The sequence below is a fragment of the Planococcus citri genome, chromosome 1, assembly GCF_950023065.1.
Source record: "Planococcus citri chromosome 1, ihPlaCitr1.1, whole genome shotgun sequence".
Classification (NCBI taxonomy): Eukaryota; Metazoa; Arthropoda; class Insecta; order Hemiptera; family Pseudococcidae; genus Planococcus; species Planococcus citri.
This window is the reverse complement of record NC_088677.1, coordinates 32,670,910-32,693,641: the sequence shown is the minus strand read 5'-3', so window position 1 is coordinate 32,693,641 and position 22,732 is coordinate 32,670,910. Positions and strand designations below refer to the sequence as shown.

Below are 22,732 nucleotides of genomic sequence, written 5' to 3'. Positions count from 1 at the left end.
ATAATCAAAAGAACATTCACGAAAGTCACGAAAGTGAAATAAAATCAAAATTGATTTCAGTTATAGGTACGTAATAATTGATTTTCTATCTGAAAATGCAATTTCACTCAGGGATGGAAAGCTAGCCAAAAGCTAAAAGCTGAAAGCCAAAAGTCCATGATTTTTAGGGTTTTTAGAAAGCTAAAAGCTAGCCAAAGCTGTATGTATAATTGAAAAGCTAAAAGCTAGCCAAAAGCTTTATTTTTCAGCTTTCATTTGAGCATTTTGGCAAATTCATTTGGTTTAGTTTCCGTTTGCGTTATTACAATTTTTACTTTTTACTTTTTTTCTTTTTTCAGTTGTTTTGTTTTTTTTTCATTGTGGTTGTGAGCTTTCACTTTCCTCTCAATTCACCTCATTGAAAAAAAAAAAAAAAATTGAAAAATACTCAAGCTGAAAGCTAAAAGCCAAGGATTTTCTACAAGCTATTGAAAAGCTTAACGAATTTGAAAAGTGTAAAGCTCAAGTTTTATACATTTTTTAAGAGCTAAAAGCTAAAGCCAAAAGTTTCATCTTATAGCTTTCCGTCCCTGATTTCACTATTTCAAAATGAAGTTTTTCTCTTCAATTTTTTTTCAATTTTCCAAAAATGAGTAGGTAATTCTGTAGGTACGACTTGAAAAAACAAAAAAAAGTCATTTCATAAATAGGTAACTAAAGTTCAATTTTATTAACTTTAAGATTAATTGCTTACAGTTTTAAGAATGAAAGAAAACTGCCCTCCTCCCCCCTCCACCATTGCACTTAAATTGTCTCTACAGTGTTTCAATCGTATTCTGAAAATGGAAACATTATTTTTAATAAAATAGTTCTTTCAGTAATCAGTGTACCCAAATCTTGAATCAAAATGATTATCGCAATCAATAAGTAAATGAATTCAATAAAATCGAACCCTAATCCCTTAAAAAAATTGCAATACGACGAATAGGTACCCGCGTTAATTCAAAATTTTAGGTCAACATATGCTTAGTATAATATTAATTTGTGAAATATAAAATAACAAATTATAACATGTAATCAAGTTGACCTAAACTTGCAAAGAGAAGAAGAACATTGCCATTAAATTATGAACTCTTCTCGTTTTAAAACTCCCATTCCACCTACACGTATGATTTACAAATCACATACCTCCTTCTAACGTAAATGAACATAATTTAATTACCAGTTTCTCTACAAAATTATACAGAATTAGCCTATAAAAATCGTCATTTCTAACAATTTCTCTCGGTGACTCCGCCTCATCACTTTAAACCACATTGGCCATTCCACATTAAAATAATTGCAACGTAGACATTGCATACACCTATAAAAATTATCCCAAAAACAAAAACCTCCTTTCTACATATTACATGCCGCCGCGAACGTAATTAAATTCATAAAATTATTTTCAATCGCCATTATAAAACTCGTCGGTTTTTTTTTCGCAATGTAAAATACTACATCTACAAACACCCACAAAAATCATTTATTAATCCGAAATATTTTGTTATTTTTTTTGCAGTGCCAGCGTAATTTATATGTTTTCTCAAATGATACTGAAAAGAAGTGTGTTTTTTTTTTCGTTTTAATAAGGTTCGTTTACCTTGCCTAATTTTCAAGTTGACTGAAAATAAGAGATGGTTTGAATTACGATTTCTGCAGCTCATAAATTTTAAACATGTTCGTTTTGTTATAGATTAGCAATATGTAAGTAGGTACAGGCACTAGTTGCGCAGATATTCATCTCACTTATCATTATCATACAAGTGTTTACCATCGATGCTTTGTAAAAATCTCAATTTTCGAATAATACGTAAATCGATGAGTTAAAGTCGTTCAACGTTAAATTCCGGTTACTCATAGGTACTATGATACGTACATCGATATCGATCAAATACATTTATAATATCAGTTACCAAATTGATTCGATTGGAAATACCATAAGTTACCTATCAATAAACTTTGTAGAAAAAAAGTTTCGAGTTTATTTTCATTTTTTTTTGAAAATTGAAAAAATTTTGAAAACACAATTTTTAAATAAAGTTTCCCTAAACAAAGAAAGCATAAAACTGGTCTAAGTCGAGGCACATCATACTACAACTCGTGTATTTCGAATTAAAAAGAATGAAACGTCGAAAAAGTCGAATAACTTAATTGCAGCTGGTCATTTGGCAAATTCTCGACACAAAGCTTTCCGAGCAGACACCTCTACGTCTTGTAAATTCAGAACCACGTGTTAGTCGATGATGTTTATTACTCGATGTGTAATTTAAATTTCGAGTACCCGCAAATTTTTTCCATTTGTTAAAGGAAACTGGTCACTTATTTAAAGGAAATCGTTCAGCTATATTTGAAAGAAACTCAGCCAAGCGTAAAATCGGATACACCTTGATTACCAGTTAGATGTGTATGTAAAACTAAATAGCGCTATATATCGGACATACATATATGAAATAAAAAAATTTGTACCTCGTACAAATAAATTTAAGCGTAAAATTACTATACTAGAAAGAGAACTATCGGTGGTAATTTTGAATTTCACACAAATGAACGTAATATCTGTAAGTATATTGTTAATAAAACATAACACCTGTTATAGGTATAACAATTCGATGCCGACAAATCTTCATAAGTATATTATGTCTTCTTAGATCAATGTAGAACAAAAAACATCTCCTTAACGGTGGGTAACCTATCACATATTCGATTTCTTTGGTCAAATAGATATAGAACATACGTACTTCGTTTCACAGTCAGAATTTTTTGTTAAAATTATAGAAGAAACTCTTGAAAAAATGAGAAATACATTCCTCCGCCAGGGATCTAATTTTTATGCTATTTTTGATTTAGTACCACGTAAATGGGTATTATCAAGTCCCCCCTCCCCCCACCCATCGGTTTTTCATAATTACCCATGAGCAAAAGGGTACTAGGTACCTTCTAAAATATTATTTTCAGGAGTTTTTCTAATACATCTCAGGCTGTTTTCAACCGATTGATTTAAAATTTGATTAGAAGGTATTTGAGGAGTGATGAACTCGAATTTTTCAATTTTTTTGATCTTATAAACAACTTTGAAATCTAATTTGGGAATTTAAAATCACTATTGTAATAGTGGATCAAAGAGAGGAAACCTAAAAAAAATTATCACGTACATTTTTCAGAATGTCTTCCATTAGTGATAATTTTTTTTAGAATTTTTTAAGCAATGGCCACTACCATTTTATGAAGAAAAAAAAAGGTAACCTCTCGATCATTTGGTCATCAAAGTTGATCATCTTCTAATTAGAGTACTTCTGCAAAAAAATTAGCACTACATGTAGGGGTGGCAATTTTCCAAAATACCCCAAATTTTGCATAATAGTACCCATGCATGAAAAAATCAAACAGTTAAATTATTTGCATTACTACAGAAACTATAGTTTTCACGTCACATGCATGTCTCCACTTGAAAAAAATTGTTACCATACTGGATACCTCATGTAAAACCAAGCAAAAATGCTATATCAACTTATTGTTTATCATGAAAATTGAAGGAGCTAAGAATGATTTCATTTTCTATTATATAGTTGAATCCAGGATTTGAAAAAAAAAAAGAAAAATGAAAAGGAAGATCTTTTTTTACGCTACCTGTTTAAGTTTATCATTTGAAAATAAATAAATCAAAGAGTAGGTACCTATAGGTGGATAAAATAGGCGATTTGGCCCCATCCTCGATTCTAAAACTAACCAGCGAAAGATTGTTCTTTATGATGCAAATTTCAACCGAAGTGAAATTCAGTCAACATTTTTCAACTTTGAAAGTTTTCATCTGATTTTTTTCAAACTTGCAAGGATTATACACTCCCAAGGGCTATTCATGAAAATTTTTTGAAATTATTTCGAGTATATTTTCCGGGAAAAACGTGCATTTTCAGCTTTTAAACGACATTTTTGGTCACTTCTTTTAGAGGTGTAATTATTTAAAAAAATATACCTAATGCATCTCACCTAGATGCGCAACATGTATTTTTTCAAAATTTTTTATACAGGAGGAAGACCTTTAAAAATGTAAAAAACTCTTTTTTTCACGATTTTTCCGTCTAAATTTGTCAATTTTGGCCGAAACTTTTTTCTAGCAATACTATCACGAAAGACGTTCAACTACACCATCAACCCGACTTTGAATCGAATTTGTCAATTCTTTTTATATCCAATAATTTTTACTAAAGAAATTGGATTGCATGATTTTGGAACCTCTGAATCCCCTTTCGAGTCACACAATTGGTTCAATGCGAAATATATGATACATTGCAATTTCAGAGAATTTAAAAATCTTTGATTATTTTCACCTGATGTGATGAGTGAATTTTTTTAAATTGTAAAAAACCTGACCTTGACGAAAATGAGTACATAATTGCTCTTTCTTCAACCTTATTCGTCAACTCGAAGTTTTAAGACTTTTTGGCGCCTTTGACGTCATTTTGGAAATTTCAGTATTCCGAAAAGTGTTCAAAATTCTGTTCCAATGAAGTCTATTGCTCATAAATGCAATTAATGCGTGTTAGTTATCTTAATCGGTTACATCTCATTTTTTAAGACGTATTTCTTTTCCTTTCATGAAGAGGGTACTCGTACTTTGAACCAAAATGGTTCACCATTTCAATTTTGGAATTATTACTTTGATTTTATTGTTTGTTTGTTTTTTTTTCTCGATAAATTGGAACAAAATGATAAAATGAAGTGAGTAAGACCCTCCACTTGATATAAAAATTTCAACGTATTTATTCATACTCGCGATTGGAGTAATGTATTGAAATACACAAAATTGCAAAATTATCTATGTATTAATTTTATATTCAAAAATTCTATGTTCTAAAACACAATAATAGGTACTGATTCATTAAATTTTTTCAAGAAAAAAGTTAATCTTGAATAAAATACATAAAACCCAAATATGTATAATGTATAATCTATACCTTTAGGCAGCTAGAGCTACGTCCAATTTATATTTACCTAGACACTCAAGAATCAGGATGAAAACAATATAATTTTTCAAATTTTCTGTTCGCGAGTTTTTTTCTTTTACATAAAACAAGGATACAAAAAAAGAACAACAAGATAATTTTACAGCCATCCATAGTAGATGTACCATGGTCAACGAGATTAATTAAGCTGGATAATAATTTTCCGGCATTATTCGCAAAGATGACGTTATTTGCTCGATAAACGCTTTTTCTTATTTGTTAATTATTTATTCCCGAAGAGACAACGTAAATTATTCATAGTTATAAACATCCTTTTTCAAAACTTTAGTACCACAATTATGAATTATTCATCATATAAGTATAACTAACGAAGAAGCGAAAAGACAGAAAACGACAATCTGGCCAGCGATGAGGTGTATTATTGAAAATAGCAATTTAAAAATTTGTAGTCGTGGATTATAAAATTAAAGTACGTATTGCGTGCAAGCTGCATGGTGCAACTGCATTAATGGATGATTAAAATCGATAGTTTTCGTTTTAAAAAATGCGTACTTTATGTACATGTGGTTCAAGTTTAATATCCATCATGACACTTCTCGTTTGAAGACTCGAATTGACGCTTAGGTTGTAATTTGTATTCACGGAAGTAAGTATAGTCTATGTGTACATCTTTTAGAGTTCGAAAATGTCTTGTTATGATGAGTCGTAGAATGAATGTAAACTTTCCTACTGCAGAGTTGAACATCTTTTATACATATTCGTGTATATTCATCAAATACGAACTTGATATCGTACATATTTATTTACCTATTTATCAAGGTGGTCATCATTTTTGAATTTTTGCATGATACGTCGTAGAGTTCGTCAAACACCCCCCCCCTCCCTCCCTCCCAATTGATATACTTATCTCGAGCGTAAATTTAAAAAAACTTGACAATAAAAAGAATAAAATAATGAAAGGAAAAAATACTGTTTCAGCTCAAGAAATCATTGAAAACTAAAAAGACAATAAAAAATAAATCATTTTGTAAAAAAAAAAAAAAAATTGAAAAAAAATATGAGTGAAAGACCACAGAGTAATTTTTACGACATAGCACATCTCACCAGTATTTCAATTTAATATTACTCATTTCAATAAAATACCTTAACAGTGATATAAAAAGGCAACATTATGGTTACTTTTAGTTCATAATCAATTATTATAAACAATTATTTGTTTGAACGATAAGTTAACAGGTAATTAATTACAGCAGTCTTCAACAATCAGCTCATTAAACCAGGCAATATGTACTTTACCTACCTTAAAACACAAATAAAAGTAATAATGTTGATAAATACATCCTGATTCAGTTAAAACTGCACATTCGAGCGATAGGTAGTAGGTGAGTATTGAAAAGTGGAATAAAAGTTGGAGTTTTTGCAAGATTTTTTTCATTAAAAAAAAAAAAACTGAATTACGGTGGTAAGAGTGTATTAAGACCAGTCTTTAAAACGTTTTCAACTGTCATCTTTAGCTTTTGGGGGGAAAAAACGTACACATAACATACTAAGTAGAATTTTGGTTTTTTTGTTGAGGTAGGTAGGTAATAGGTATACCTACACTAATTCTGAAAATAGGTATAATAAAATCTGATCTAAGTAGGATATTCCAGACTTTATATTAATTGCGAAAAAATTATCGCCATTACAAAAATTGAACTCACTTAATTAACATAAAATAGTAATTTTTTACGAAATTTTTGCAAATTTAATTATAAATTTTTTTCGCGGTGCCGGAACTTGTAATTATTTAGTCTGATAATATGTACAATTTTTTGATTCATTACGTCTTACTTTTATATACCTACCTACGAATAAGAATTATAAATTCAGGGGTCCCATTCATGAACAAAATGTAGGTAGGTATTTTATTGCTATAAACGATAAGTTGTATTTTTAATTCAAAATCCGGATTGATTTATTGACAAATTATAATATCCAGCATGTTACTTTTAAACCGTATTGATAAGAAGATAAAATAATTGTTCAATAGTTCAACTTGAAATTTTTTTTTCTAAATTGTATACATACCTTTTACATATTTTACGGTTTATGTTTTCAACCGGACATAAGTAGGAAAATTGAAAAAGTATTTCAAAGAAAATTTCAATTGCTCAAAATAATTTTTTGATTTTTTTAAATTTTGGAAAATTCAAATTCGGCTTATTTTTTTAAAGGATCAATTAATTAAGTATGAAATTTATTGAAAACTAAAAGTTGGTTGAATTAAGCCTCGTACTTTTGAATTTTGATCATTAGAATCTATTGGTAACGGTTTCAAGGCGTTCTGGAGCTTCCAAAGGATTTCAAAAATTTTCGATTTTGGGAAACAAGTGCAACTATTCTTAATAGCGACCTTACTAGTGTAGGTAATGTGTTGTGAAACCATATAGCTATTGCACGTTAGAAAAGACAAAAAACTTTTTACAAAACAAGGTACCTTATGCCTCTAATACCTTTTACTTACAGGTAGAGTACACAGACCAGCATCCCAAGCAGCATAATTGCTTTGCTAATCACGCTTTAACCATTCGGTAATTGAGTTTTCAACATCATTAACGGCAGGCCATGATCCGCTGATAGTAGAATTGAGCGCGCGTTTATTTAGAAAAAAAAAAGGGAAGAGAAAAAACGAACGAACGGCGGATTTTCTTTTTAATTTAAAATGTCGTGTTAACGCATTAATGCTTTGGTTCTTGAGTTGAAACTGTAGCGCGCAACAACATAGGAAAATACGTCTCCAATTTAAGAAGCACGTCTGATGTTCGAATATATTAACGAGTTACGTCGCATGACCAAGTGAGCGAGTATGTTCACGCTTCTTACTGGCTTCAGGTATCTCCTCGCGCTAAAGAATTACATGTGATATAAGCCAAGCCGGCTTCCGAACATCGATAATCTTAATATTCGACTAATTTGCCATGGTTCGTACGTGCTTCCAGCGAATTTACTTCAAACGATGAAATTTTTTTTCTAATTCGACTATTTCAAATTCTTTTTCGGTTTCGGTTGTAATTCGTCCACAAGAGCTATCTCTCAAGAGTATAGGTACGTACAGCGTGTGGTGCTCATACAATTGATGAATAAATCATTTTGATACGTCAATTTTTTTTTGTCTCTTATTGTTGCATAAACGTTGAAAAAGTACATAAGTGTATTTATTCAATACATATCTACATAGGTAGGCTACATATAGACGACTTATACACCCAATTCACACAGTTTTAACAACATATTTAAGAACGTGTGTTATGACACGAAATGATTTACGATAGGCTATCAAATATGCTCTGAAATTGCACCCACGAGATTCGTTATGTCATCTGCATGCATAAATCAAGTTGCCTCTGATTCTTCATGCAACTAATAATTTTTTTTTCGATTCAAATTTTCAATCAATTTTTTATACACAATCGAAAGTGTTTCCTAATCAATGCACCATGGGTCAAAAAGTGAAAACGACCAGACTTGAGGAAATTCCACAGTGATCAGCTGTCACGTTTTATTTTGGTGCAATTCACGCAACATGTTCTTCAAATTCTGCGAATAAAAATGCAGGACTTTTTCATAACACCCTTTGTTTTTAAAATTCAGTGGCTGGCCCATTGCTCTATATCATCTTTTAATGTAATTTGATGAGAAATTCACAAAACAAATACTTTTTGCCAACAATGAAGTAAAGGTGGTTGCATAATTAAAATTTCAAGGGGCAGCTGTTTCAAAAAAAAATTCGAAAACAATTTTTCAAGCCCGGATTCATTTATACATATAAAACTACTCGAAATAGACAAAAAAAATGTTTTCTGATGAAATTGCCCATCTTCAAAATTGAAGGCTTTGAAAACACGAAAAATTGGAGTAAAAGGCGTTTCGGTTTCGGTGTAACAAGATGAAAAGTAATCCGCGGAATCCAAATGATTCTTTTCGTGCACAAGTGTTTTTTAAATGAGTGAATTGACCAAAAAAGGAGATTGATTTATTTACTTAGCAACAGATCGACTCTATTTGGAGAGTGGTAAAGAAGGATTATTGATTAGTAAAGTTGAGCTTGAACTATAGGTACCTTCCCTTTTTCAATTGAATTAAAGAAATCAGGAGCAATCTAATGAGAAAACATAACACAAAATTTTCATCTAGATGTGAGTCTTTTTTCCGAAATTGAAAACTCAATAGGATGATCCACTATGGAAATGTTGGCTGTCCAATCACAAAATTAAAAATCGTATAATTTTTTAGAGCTCTCGAAATGAAAATTTCTATGCTACATAATTAATTTTGCTAAAAAAAAAATCAAAGAGTTGAGTTGAACAATTCAAACTTTGTGGATAATTCTTTTCTAATATTTGAGCTATCATCTTATGATACGTAGGTGAGTATTAATTTTTGTGAGTATTTTTCCAACACAAAAATGGCGAGAAATTTGATAGATGGTCTCAAAAAACAAGGAAAAATAGAATAAATGGGTTTAAAATCGAAAAAAAAACAATTTACAAAATTGCAACAGTAAATTGAATTTTCAAATTTTTTACAATTTTTTTTGGAAAAATAATGTGGTGTGAGAATTTTTTAAATTTATTTCAGAAGAAGGCGATAAAAAAACTCCGTAAAAATGAAGATGTGGCTGGACAAGACTTTCTGTAAAATTGTAGGTAACTGATTAAATTTTTGAACTTTTTCTGCAAAACCAGCATGAAAATCCTCTTCTAGGAAATTTTGAAAATTTGTAGGGCCCTAAAGTTCGCCATTCAGATGGTTGAAATTTTCAATGCACCTATCTCTCAACTTGAAAAAAACGAAAACAACAACAACAGAACCAACCTAGATTTTAAAAAATCAACATTTTGACTAAAATATGGCAATAACTTTTACAAATTTCAATTTTTAAAGTTGTACCTTAGAATACCTCATCAAAATACATTTTATCTACTTTGTTTTTCAAGTTTTTTCAAAATTTCATGGCAATGGACAATGGTTTTTTTGGCTTTTAGATTTCCATCGAAACCCATCGATTTTTTATGGACAGAGCTTATAAGAACAAAATTATAGTTTTCAATTAGAATGTTCGAAATTTTCCATTTTTTTCGGCGATAAAAATCATGGTAAGTCGATCTAAGCATGCAATTCGTTCCAGCTTACTTAGGTACATTTTTTTAAAATGTTACCTATTTTTAAACCAGAATTTAATTTTTATGGTTTAGAAATCAGTTTTATTGATACGATGAAAGATGCTAGAAGTTTCCTTCCGCCTTTCACCCCTTCCTTCACTTCGTTTGTAGTTGATTACTATCAATATCTTCAAGCAATTTTTCTGTGAAAACCTCCCACTAGATAACAAAAATTATTCAATGTATGGTGAAAAGTTGCTCACAGGTTCTCAGATTTTGAACTACAAAAATTATCTGTGAAAAACACTGATTATAAACAGTTTAAATTACTGATTTTCAGCAAAAGTACCTTCATTTATAACTAAATAAGTATTTATACTTATTACTCGTATACTTGGTTAATTTTACTTATTGTATAGTACACAATTTAATTATCTCTCATCAAATTCACTTAAATGTACCAAGTGTAGCATTAAAATCAGCATGCTTTCGAATTCGATACAGCTCTTGAGAAATTCTAAATTTCAATTTATATCTCTGCAAAGTTGATCTTACGAGTTTATAAAATTTACCTTTACCTGCTTCAGAAATTTTTAGAAAAAAAAGTTGAAACTGGTTTATGATTTCTCGTACGTTAAAACCCGACCATTTACGTATACAATGAAGATCCTTTCATCACCCACGCAGGTATTCTTTCTCACACTTGGTTCGTTAAGAAAAATTACACATTATAGTAATTAATTGATACGCACACACTGACACGCAGCAACGGTAGGCTACGATGAAACAAAATACGAGTAGAAAATTTGTCTTAAATACACCGCCATCAGCTAAAAAAGCAACAATTATGTTTACTTCTGCGTGTAATTGCGATCACATTCACATGTATAGGAATAATGAGTATACACGTATAGTTACATCGAGAGAAGAAGAAGTCAAAACCGATATCATTAATTAGAATTTACAATTATTCAGACAGCGTATTATTAGCATACTATTACTTAATTTCCATAGTGTGGTCAACAAGCCGTGCATTCGTGCAACGGACGTGGATTCGGTTTTTTTATTCTCGTCTTCTCTTCGTTCAAAATGTTCCGATAAGTAGATATTATAGGTAGCTTTTACCTATCCTTCGTTTTATGTCCTTGTACAAAGAGGCAAAAAAGTCTTAGCTCCAAAATATACTATATGTGCTCCCTACTCGTAAATGAATGTACTTGAGAGTACCATGCGTATTTATGGTTTAGTACCTCTCTTTTCGCGTTATCTTTGCATTAAATATCGCTTTGTAATTTATCTTATAATAGTCTCAGTTCGCAGATTACGAAAATATCTTTATCTCGAGCTCGAGAGTATGTACTGTACCGACGATGCTCCGAAGTAAAGAGGTTAACAATGTAGGTAGTAGGTACCTGGTACTTGCAACATTTTTGATACATTACGCTGCGCATTGAGCCATTTATGAGAACTAATTAGTTTAATATATAGAGTAAAGGTACCTATATGCGACTGTTAGTGGTATCGTATCCGAGCGTTTATTTTTTAAATTTTCGGGTTACGCGAAATTAAGACTTCTTTTATAGGTAGCTCTTAGTCTTGCTGGATGATGATTAAATGTAATAATACATTTGAAACTTTTATTTATTCCCCGTCTTGGTTTTTTTCCCTCGTACCTACTTATTATGATTTGACTGACGTCAGCCTCGTGAAAGCTAATCATGAGACAAAAACTGAAAAAACATGTACCTAAGCGTAGTCGAGCTAGTTCACAGTTCACTCTTTTTCAACACGAAGGCTATATCACCTGAGACTGGTGTGTAGGATGAAGAGGGTGGTAAGAAAAATTAGCAAAACACTAAACAGATTCGCACGTTGATTGAATTAATCGACTTCCCAACTTGATTAGGCGCCATGAGCGTCATCCTTATTTGCTGCATTAGGTACCTAAATTCGAGAAAGATATTAATGACCAAAAAAATTAAATAAAAATAAAAATAAATTCAACACCTAAATCTATATTTGTTTAACAAGAACAAGTATTTTTCATTTTTCCCTATTTCAAGTTGACATTTTATTTCAATCATTCCATAAAAACGAAAAAATTTTGGAGCAAAAATAGAAACTTTTGTGCTGAAAAAAAAAAAAACGTGTCGCAGGTATCATACAACTCATCCAATGAAGTAGAGAAAAACAGTATGCTCAATATTGTGATGCTCGGTTAGCATATCGCTGCTTTTAATAATCAGCAGCAAAATCGTGACTACCTCATTACCGGCGTAACTACGAGTACCTAGGTAGGTAAAGGTATAGCAAGTGCACCAGCCTCCTCGCAAATGTCCCCCCCATATCCGAAAATTGTGTAATGCAAAGGGGAGGCCAACACTTGTTGACCCCCCCTAGGCACCAAACTCTACTCCCTAAAATCCTTTTCCCAAGACGGGTTGGGGGACTCCAACTACCTGATAGGCATGCGTGAATAACGAAGCCTGGTAGGGTGATTGTGTCCTTGGCAACCGCCTAGGGGGTATGGGTCGTGGTGGACAACCCGTCTTTCCCCCCTCCCCCTCCCCCTCCCCCCGCATCTTAGATCTAGGATTAGGGATAAATTCTGATAATACACTTTGTTTAGATTTAGTCTTAGATTTAAGATGTAAATAAAATTTGTTTATTTGAAAAAACCCCGGGCACCTTGTGTGTCTGGGGAACCAAAAATAAAGAAAAAAAAAAAAAAAAAAACTGTATTTGTGATCTACAAGGTGTCAGGAAAAACACAATAACTCGTACTATTTTGAAACTAGTTTGTCGGTTCATCATATCAGCTGTCTGCAGTCCCATCCCTCCATTGAAAAAAGAAATACATCAAGTGATGAAGGAATATGATAAAAAAATTGCCAATATATAAAAATCTAAAAACGATTAGAAAATCAAATCAGTATTTTCAAGTTATTTTTTTCCATGATTTTTATACCCATCATTAGCACAGTGGAAAATACGAAAAATGATCAATTTTCAACCTTTTAAATACTACCTATCTACCTTCCAAGTTCTATGTTCTATTTCTTAAGAATTAGTGGAAAATCACTAAACCAGCTACAAAAATCCATTTTTCGAGAAAGCTGAATTTCAATTATAAGCTATTCATTTTTAAAATTCATCATTTCCTTATCTGTTGAGAATTTTTTTTTGACACGTTGTTTTGTATCCTTGATTTTCAAAATAATTTTTGATAACGAATTGGGAACTAGGTATCCACTAAAATGATTACAAAATGTCGAAAAAGGCACTTCGTCAGAACGGTTTGCAGTAAATTAGATCTTTTTTTGTCAATTTTGAACTACATATTTTTCATCTCAGATTACTCCATTTTTTATGGAGTAAAAAAATGTAGATATCTTGAACAAATTCAGCGGAGACCTTCATTCTGAATTTGGAGTCACTCAGAAAAAATTGTTGCTAAGGAGGTGCCTTTGAAGGGTGGATATTAGTCTATGAAGAGGAGCTTTTTTGAAGAAAAAAAAATCGTGGTTTTTTGCTCTAACCCCTGCTCATTCTGTATAGGAAAAAAGGCCCAGTTTCAACAGACATTGCCATCAAAATTCAAAACCTTTTTTTAGGGTTCTTGCTAAGCTGTAAGAAATTTGTAAATTGTTCATTTTGGGAAAATTGATTTGAAAAATTTCTGATGAAACTGGGGAAATATTTTCGAATACATGTGCTAATTTCAGAAAATTGACAAAAAAAAGTCAAAAAATTATCAATTTTTTTCGATTTCTTGAAATTGAAAAAGTAAGACGTATTGATTGAAAAATTCACACCACTATTGATCATTCTGAGTTTGACATTCTGTATCTTGTCTGCTCTTAGCTTTCAATTCATTCGTCTCAGAAAATTATGAACTCTGGCGTCAGTCAGTTGGCCTCTTAGTCTTGCTGGCAATTTTCAACTACTCGTATGTATCTGCGTAATATGGAGTATCTTTGATTGGAATTACTTTATAATATTTCACGCTGAGAATCCCTTTTTTTGGTTCAATCTGTTTGTTTATTTGTTTGTTTGCTTGCTTCCTTGCTTTTTTTTTTTTTTTTTAAATTTCAAAAATCAATAATTTGACGGCTGCAGCTGATGTGGGATGGTTAGAGTGTTTCAAAAACTTCAACTTTTCCACTTATGAAAAGTACATATAAAGTTGCATAGCATGTCCATGTACGTCCAAGTTTTTGAATTTTTAAAACCTGACTTTCCAATTTTTAGAATGTAAACCAAAGTGTTCCAATTTTTTCAGCTAACAACGATTCTATGATTTTTGGAGCACCGTAAATAATTCACGTAGTATAATCAATGAACTCGAAGATGATTCACTTTCTACTCCCAAAAAATCTTCTCACGTTGAAAAAAATCATCGTAAAAATTTTCCAAATTGAAACACATCCCGAAGTACAATCTTTACTCCCAAATATTCGATCAAAGACGCATATTCCAACGCGATGAAATAAAAACAAAACGAATTTCCAATCGGACGACTCTGACTCTGAATTTGAAGATTTTTTTTTCTTTAATTTACATCCAGCCAGCAGCGTCGGAATACTAAAATCGATTGAATCGACACTGAAAAGCGTAAAAAAATGTTTCGAATACGTGTTGGTATAAAAGTGTGTAGTTCATCGAAATCCTCTGTTTTTCCATTCGCTAACACAAGTTCTAATGCATTTTACTTATGATGTCATTGGGTGATTGATTCCAGTTGTAATGTTCGTAACGTAACAAATATTAAATGCAATCTCATGGTCGGTTTATTCACATCAGAAAATGATGATGATTTAAACGTAGTCTAAATGAAAACGTCCAAAATATAACTCGAGTCATTCGAAGAGAGAGAGAGAGAGAGAGAGAGAGAAGGAAAAAAAATCAACGCCGTGTAAACTGGTATACAGTACCTAGCTACTATGATGTGACGCCGAAACAATGCTGTGAAATGCTGAATATTAAAGTGTAAAAAAAAGAGGCATCAACGTCCATACCTAACAGCGAAAAAACCAATGTCTGAGCCACTCCACCAAAGTTATACGAATTAAATGCTTTAATGTACAGTATGTGCAGTTCATTCAGTTTTTTAACGACGAATCAAAACAATTCGGCTATTCCTCGTTTATCGATTGGTTGCCAAAATTTTCCTACTTCTGTAACGATTTTCCAAGCTTCTTCCTATACGAAGCGTGGTTTCATTAACATCGCATTCCAACGTCTCAGATTTCATGGCTTATGGTGAGACATTAAGCCTGATGCATCTATTTTTACGAGTGATCTCGTATTAAAAACCATGTACGGGTAAATACCACCGGTGAATCAAGTCCAGCGCAGCAATTTGTTCTTCAAGCTGGTGACGAATGCCCATTGAAAATTAAATTAACTCGACGTATGTAAAAAGCAGAAAAGATAAAGAAAATCAATTATCATATTTGAAGAATTAAAAGACTGTGTAGGTGGGAGCTGAGTTTGCGAAATACGATTATTCGAGTTATGTTCTATAATTTTTCCCAGAGAAATATTGATAAGATTTCATGAATCGACATAGCATGGGTAGGTATATAGTCTATTATGTAGTAATTTTAACGACGACAATTTTTTATACCAAGCTGTTCTACTCGAGACATTTTTTTTTCCAATGATAACTAAATGCAGAAGAATTTAAACTCGCCATATGTTTTGTATGTATGTACTTATGGTGACGAAAAACACTCGACATATTAGGTACCTATTCAGTAACACCTTCAATAATGCACATTTCTCAGTTCATTTTCAAGGCATAGGAATATATTTCCATTCAAAATTACCCACACTTGCCCAACCACACACACTCGAGTATCATCTTTTGGAGAAAAAAGCAACGTTTCCCTCAAATCAGCATTCACGTTCAGTAAACTCAACACACCTTGTAATCACCTTTGGTAAAAATTTACCTATAACCCGAAGGTACATGTAATTTCAACGATTTATCAGAAATGTGTGAGACTACTGGGTGTTAAATTACAGCCGAATTGTGGTAAATGATCCCGCGAAATTCTCGTATTAAAGGATAATTGACCATTCTCAAATGTAAAATATTTGCTTTTTTAAATAAACCGTAACGCGAAACAACAAAAACAAACAAAAGATGTAACTGTATAGTTACAGTTAAGTAAGTATTATTGATCATCTCCGATCTTATACATATATATCGTATATAGAGTAGGTATCTGTTTTATATATGAAATATACATATACAATGGAAGAAAGGTTTATGATATTGACGCGCGTGCCTCTGTATATGTAACGGATAGAATAAGTTTGTATTTTTTTCCTCGGGCATTACAAAAAAAAAAAAAAAACCTGGTAGGTATACCTTTTAGAAAAAAAATCGTTTTAGACACGGTAAAAATTGGTGTTCAAATCACGAACGAACAAATGATTGACAGTCGATCAGAACTTAATACGCGATATAGCATGTAGTAAACCTATGTAGCTGTTTCAGTTCAATAGCCAAGTAAAATCTGCACTTATGAGAGAACATACTTGTTCATTTAAATCAACCATACAGTATAAACATGCACCTATATTTATGTAAAATGAAATACCTACATTCTGATGGATGAATTGAATACAAGATGATGAAATGACATTGAACCAAGAACGGTGCTGAGTGAAAATTTGTTCACTGATAGCATCGTTCCAACGAATATAATTGATTTGTAGTACTTCTCTTGTAAGTGTGTCTTGCTGTCTTTGGAGCTCGAGTCATGAATATGAGTTTATAGTGTGATGTAGGATTAAAAATAGCACCCTTTTTCTTGGATGGGGAAGGTGTGGAATTTGAGATTGGATTTATTTTAGGGATGAATAGATGGAACTCGTGAGTCATTGGGCGAGGACCCAAAATTTTAATTTAGAAAGGCCCCCAAAATGTTTTCCTTTCTCTATCAGAAGAAACTTATCAATCGTCGAGCTGATTTACAAATTTTCAAATGATTTGATATCGTCGATTTCCTTTGTAAATCAAAATGCAAGCTCACCATTTTTGGTGAGCAATTTTGTTGAATTGTTCTCAAAAAAGCATCATTAAAGAAAATTGTTGCATAGAACGCAATTTTTCACCTAGCAGGTCAACTTTATGATATTCCCTAGTATAATGCAAAATGATAATAATGAACTGGATTTACTGAAGTATCTTTGGAAGTAAACTTTCTTAATGCATATGGATGTCAGAAATTATTTTCAAGATTTTTTTGACTGATGGAACTCGCCTGGAAGATTGAAAAAACGTGTTTGACAACATTTTTTGCCGTATTAGGGACAACTGGACTATTTCAGTCGACTTTTTTCTCCATAGGATTAAGGCAGTCAAATAACGCCAATTTTCATTTTTTCCCTAAATAATGTACCTAAATCTCGACTCTGAAATCTGTAATTTTTCATGAAAACTTGCGTCGAAAAATTAAATTTCAATAAATTTGACTAGAATTATCCCAAAAGCTCCGCTTTGAGGACAGCTTCACTTATATGGAATAATTAGTGAAATTTTTTCAAGTCCAGTTCTGAGGTAGAATTTTGTGTTGTTGTTTAAATATGCAAATTGGATAGGCAAAATATGAACCTATTCCATTTTTTTTCAGATTTCAAAACTGCGCTGAAGAATTTTTCATTTTTTCTCCAAAAACTTAATTGCTTGGATTTTCAATTGAGCCACAAAAATATGGGAAATTTTACTGCCTGCAAGTTGATCCTCAAGTTTTGAAGACAGCCCATCTCGTAATCTCAAAAATGGCTAAAAATAATTTATGCAGGGTAGAAAAGTAAGGAGTTGAGATACACATTATTCAACTTCATCGACTAATCAAGAAAAATTCTTCTTCTTCCTCGCTTGCCCATATCCGGACATTGCGACTACAAGATCCCAGCAACCAATTCCCTCCAGCTATTTCTGTATTCTCCCAGTGATATTTTGTCAGTTTTCTTGATTGAGTCCATGTATCGGGTGGGTGATCTTCCCCTTCCCCTCTGCCTTCTATGTGGCATTGGACTGTCAATTTTTCCAGGTTGTCCTGTCTCACGATGTGTTCGAAGTAGCGTAGTATTTGTCTCCTGATGACTGTGCTTAGCCTTTCCTTTACACCCAGTTGTTGAAGTATTGACGCATTTGTTCCTTTCTGGACCCAATATATCCTTAGCATGCATCTGAAGCAGTACATTTTGAATGCGTCAATTTTATCTTGATCTGCCTTGCGTACTGTCCAGCATTGTGACGCATACAGGAAGATCGAGAAGACTAGCGTTTTTACAATTCTCAGCTTTGTGGCCTTCATAATGTTGTGGCTTTTCCATATCGGGTTGAGCTTTCCCATTGCTGTCTTTGCTATGGCCGACCTGCTCCTGATTTCTCCGGCTGAGCTTCCCTGATTCGTTATTAATGAACCAAGGTACACGAAGTCCTGTACGACCTCTGTACTATCAATCTCCAATATTTCAGGTCTGTTCTTTTGCTCCCTGAATAATAACAATGAATAGTTGAACAACATAAATTCAAGTCTTGCCTTCACCTCTTTGAGATAAATTCGGTTTGTAGCACTAAAATTTTATATTTTTGTAACCAAATCGCTGGAGAAAAATATGGATTATGTAGCCTAATTGACAAAAACCAATTTTGGAAAAATAATGCGTTCAATCTACAAAACATACCGTTCTTATTCGTACGTGTAAAAGTTCATTTGAACGGATTTTGGAAATTCTATAGAAAACTGGGGTTTTCAGAAATACTTACACCTGATAGGGGCTCTGGAATAACTCAAAACTGTCTTCTATCGATCTGCGAAGTTGAAAGTGTGGTGCACACCAAATTTCAGTTTTCAAACCCAATTAGGTACCTAATATGAAACTTTGAAAACTCCTCTGAAGACTCTAAAACTGCTCAAAATAGCTGGAAACTATTTCTGATTGATTTTGAGAGTAAAAAAAAATGGGGTTCCTACAAAATTTCAGCTTTACGGGCTCAATTAGGTGAAATTTTTACTTTTTCAATTTTGACTTCAATGTGAATTCTAAAAAATATCCGCAATTCGAGAAATGGCTTACATAGCTTCTAAAATTTATTTGGCGAGGATTTTGTATGCATGCTCTTTTAATCTAGCTTTTTGCTGCTACTGGTTCGAACGACTCTTTTTTAGTGAGTAATTTTCAATTGAATTGGCAGCTTCCAGCCCATGAAGTTATCTCTGCCTTTAAGCTAAAATTCCATTAAAATCATCATAAAATCTAGTGTTAGTCAAATTTGAAGTATAATAGATCATTTTTATTCTGTTTTGTGGGGAAAAGGCAGGGAGAGGGGGAAGTGACGTACAGAGAAGAGAAGAGAGGTCATTAACCTTCCACTCGAAAAATTATAATAAGCCACCTGTGCATCATATAGAATCGAAGACGCTAGATAAAAAACTCGAAATATTTTCTAAAATCGAGGAAGATTTATTCTTGTGACTTTAATATAAAAATGATTAAACGGAGAGTTATTCGTATCACGAACATTTCAAACCGCGATATATTATTGATAAATCCCAATCTCGATCATCATCGACATTTCCTACCTTACGTATTACTAATCGATACGTGTTTTTGTTCTCATGTTCGCAGCGTAATGGACGACTACATGCACCAAGATCTATCGCAAAAAATCGCCGGCTCTGTGAATTCGCCGCAAGATCCGTCGTCGGCATCGTACAATGTACTTTCTCCATCTCATTCACCCACCAATCCCTATAGTCAACACCACCTGTATGAAAACATTAGAAATTACGCGCACCATCATAATTACATTAGTAACTCTAATAACGAAAATGATCTCGTCGTTCCTATTACGCAAATGTTACCAGGCCTAATAAATCAACAACATCAAAGATTACAACAACCAACCGAAGATATTAATGCGACGTGGATAACCCCAACAGGCAACGATGAATTGATAGGGGGCAACGGTAACACTTTCTTACTGAATTCGGAAGATGCCGTTCGCGCAGGAGGCGGTGGACATTTAGCCAATTACCATCTGCATCATCAGCAGCATTTGATAACCAACGAGGTCGGCAATATCGGTAAAATAACTACTGGTAATCAACAAAAATGCATCAAAGAACAACGTATCAGAAGACCGATGAACGCGTTCATGGTGTGGGCTAAAATTGAACGCAAAAAATTAGCCGATGAAAATCCAGATCTACATAACGCTGATCTCAGTAAAATGTTAGGTAAGATTGTGTTTTGTTTTCAAGTTAATTAGCTAGGTACCTCATACCTATAATAATGTCGTTAAGAGCTCGAGCTCGCTAGTAATAAAAATAGCCTACCAATTTTTGTGGACCAACATTGATTAGGGGACTGGATGAGATTTTATTCTTAAAAGTGAATTCTGATATTCATCCTTTCTTACAATTTCAGCTTTGAAGGATTCTGTATGAGAGAACCAACGTTACATGGGGAAGCGAGGGAGATTTTTCTTCAAAAAAGGAGTTACCTATTCCAATTTATTATCAACATTACTGAAAGAATTAGACGAGGTTTCTTCTTGGAAAGGAGGTTATTTGGATGAATTTCCATTCTAGACAGAAATTTGAGAAATTTTGAAATATTCTCATCAATTTTTATTTCCCCCCCCCCCATTTTCTCAGCTTTAGAGAACTCTGTACAAAGAGATGAAAATGTTTTGGAAGAGCGGGGAGGTTTTCCTCGAATTGGAGGTTATTCAGAATAATTTCTAATACAGAAATCGGGAATATTTAATCAAAAGTTCGTAATTCCTCTTTTTCAACTTTGGAAGGCTCTCAGTACCAGTGTTTTGTGCTTGAAAGAAAATCAAAAAATGAGGAGTGGGAGTATGAAAATACAAAATTTCAAACATTCTACCTCATACACCTTTTTTCGAATCAGAATATTAAACAGAAATGTAATAAATGATTTAGGTAGGTATTTCATTCCATTTTCTAAAAATTCGGTATAAATTTTTTTCAAAGATTTCTGTGCTTGAGAGGAAAGTTTTTTCTACCCTTTCAGTTTTTTCTTTTCAAATGAATAATGAAGTGGAATTAAAATTTTAATTTTACGTTAATCATGAATGAAAATTGAAAACCTGATTTCAATAGCGAGGAGTTTTTTTCTCGTTCAAAAATTACCTATGCTTAATTGAAATCCACAGGTAAGAAAAAAAAATTACATGTAGTAACTAACTACCTACCTGGATATCCGTATAAAATTTACCACTTTGTATCTAACGTAAAACCTAAACCTATCCGGGTATTTTTTACCAGACAGGAATGAGTCATTCAAATTAAATTAATCGCGCACGCAGACCCACCGAATACCTAAAATATCTACTAATAGGTACCTACGTGAAAAAAATGGGAATTTGGAAATACATTCGAGTAAATTAACCTATTTATTAGAATTAGTGAAAATAATAGTGCGCTACTCACACTGAAAAAAATTGCAACCATAAGTACGAATACGTTTAAAACTCTATCTTATCGCCCTTCAAACATCAACAAAAATGTACATATAATACTTCACTTACCTATATGAGCAAATTGCTTTAAATTTAATTCTTTAAAAAAAAAACTGCAAACCTATTAAAATTAATTAACTCTAAATTGAAGGTTAACAAGTTGGCAAAAAAGTTCAATAAACTGTTTCGGATATTTTTTCTTCAAATAATAAAAAAAAAGCAAACAGTTAGATATAAAATTTTGCTGAGGAAATTTCCAATTGTAGGTACGTGTTTGTAATAAATTCGTTGAGCAAATTTTCCAAGACAAAATTATTCGTGTAAAAAATCATGTAACTTCCGGTACACGTATTGAAAGATTATTAAAAAAATCTGAGTGTGATTCATCAATTTACGTGCGTGTATCAGACTAGGTAGGCTCTAAATCTATATAGTAAGATGAAAAAAATTAATTAATCTGTAGACCACATAATCGAGCGCAGGTAATGATTTTTTCAAAAAAATGAAAAAATGATTAAAAATGAAATTGCGTTTTTTTAGTACTACATATAATCCTGACTCAAATTTAGAATTCCATTAGACGTTTGTTTGGATGACACGTGCATTATTTTACACTGATTTTACTGCAACAGCTGGTATACGAGTACTTATATGTACCTTTGCTCTTTAAATATTTCTGAAGTGAAGAATTTTTGAAACTGGAATGAACAGGGACGTGCTATGTGTAGAAAAATAAAGAAAATTGTATTTTCTAAACATAAAATGAACTTTTTTCCAATTTTACTTCAAAAAAATTAAGTTGAAAATGAGAACTTTTCGATTTTAAAATAACATGAACGACCTTTCCCAAAAGTGAAAATACTCGATCCGATTACATGTTCCTATTTCAAATAGGTACTTACAATTTAATCAAAAAAATCGCCACAAGAAAAAGGGCACATATGTATAATAAACGCTCGACGAGAAATAAATGAAAAAAATTGTAATATTACCTATTGACTCTTAATCAAGTATATATGTATTACCAGATTACCACAGAACCAAACAAAAACTCTTTAATTAGCTCAGAATTACGTAAAAATAACTCG

General features: G+C 32.4%; 1 protein-coding gene across 1 annotated transcript in view; it reads left to right on the top strand.

The window, feature by feature from the left end:
* The window catches only part of LOC135831446 (uncharacterized), a 62,094-nt gene that overhangs the window by 5,202 nt on the left and 34,160 nt on the right, over positions 1 to 22,732 (top strand). The window contains exon 2 of the mRNA XM_065343934.1: positions 19,784 to 20,394. Coding sequence (XP_065200006.1) covers positions 19,784 to 20,394 — 611 coding nt within the window. The remainder of the gene's footprint in view (positions 1 to 19,783; positions 20,395 to 22,732) is intronic.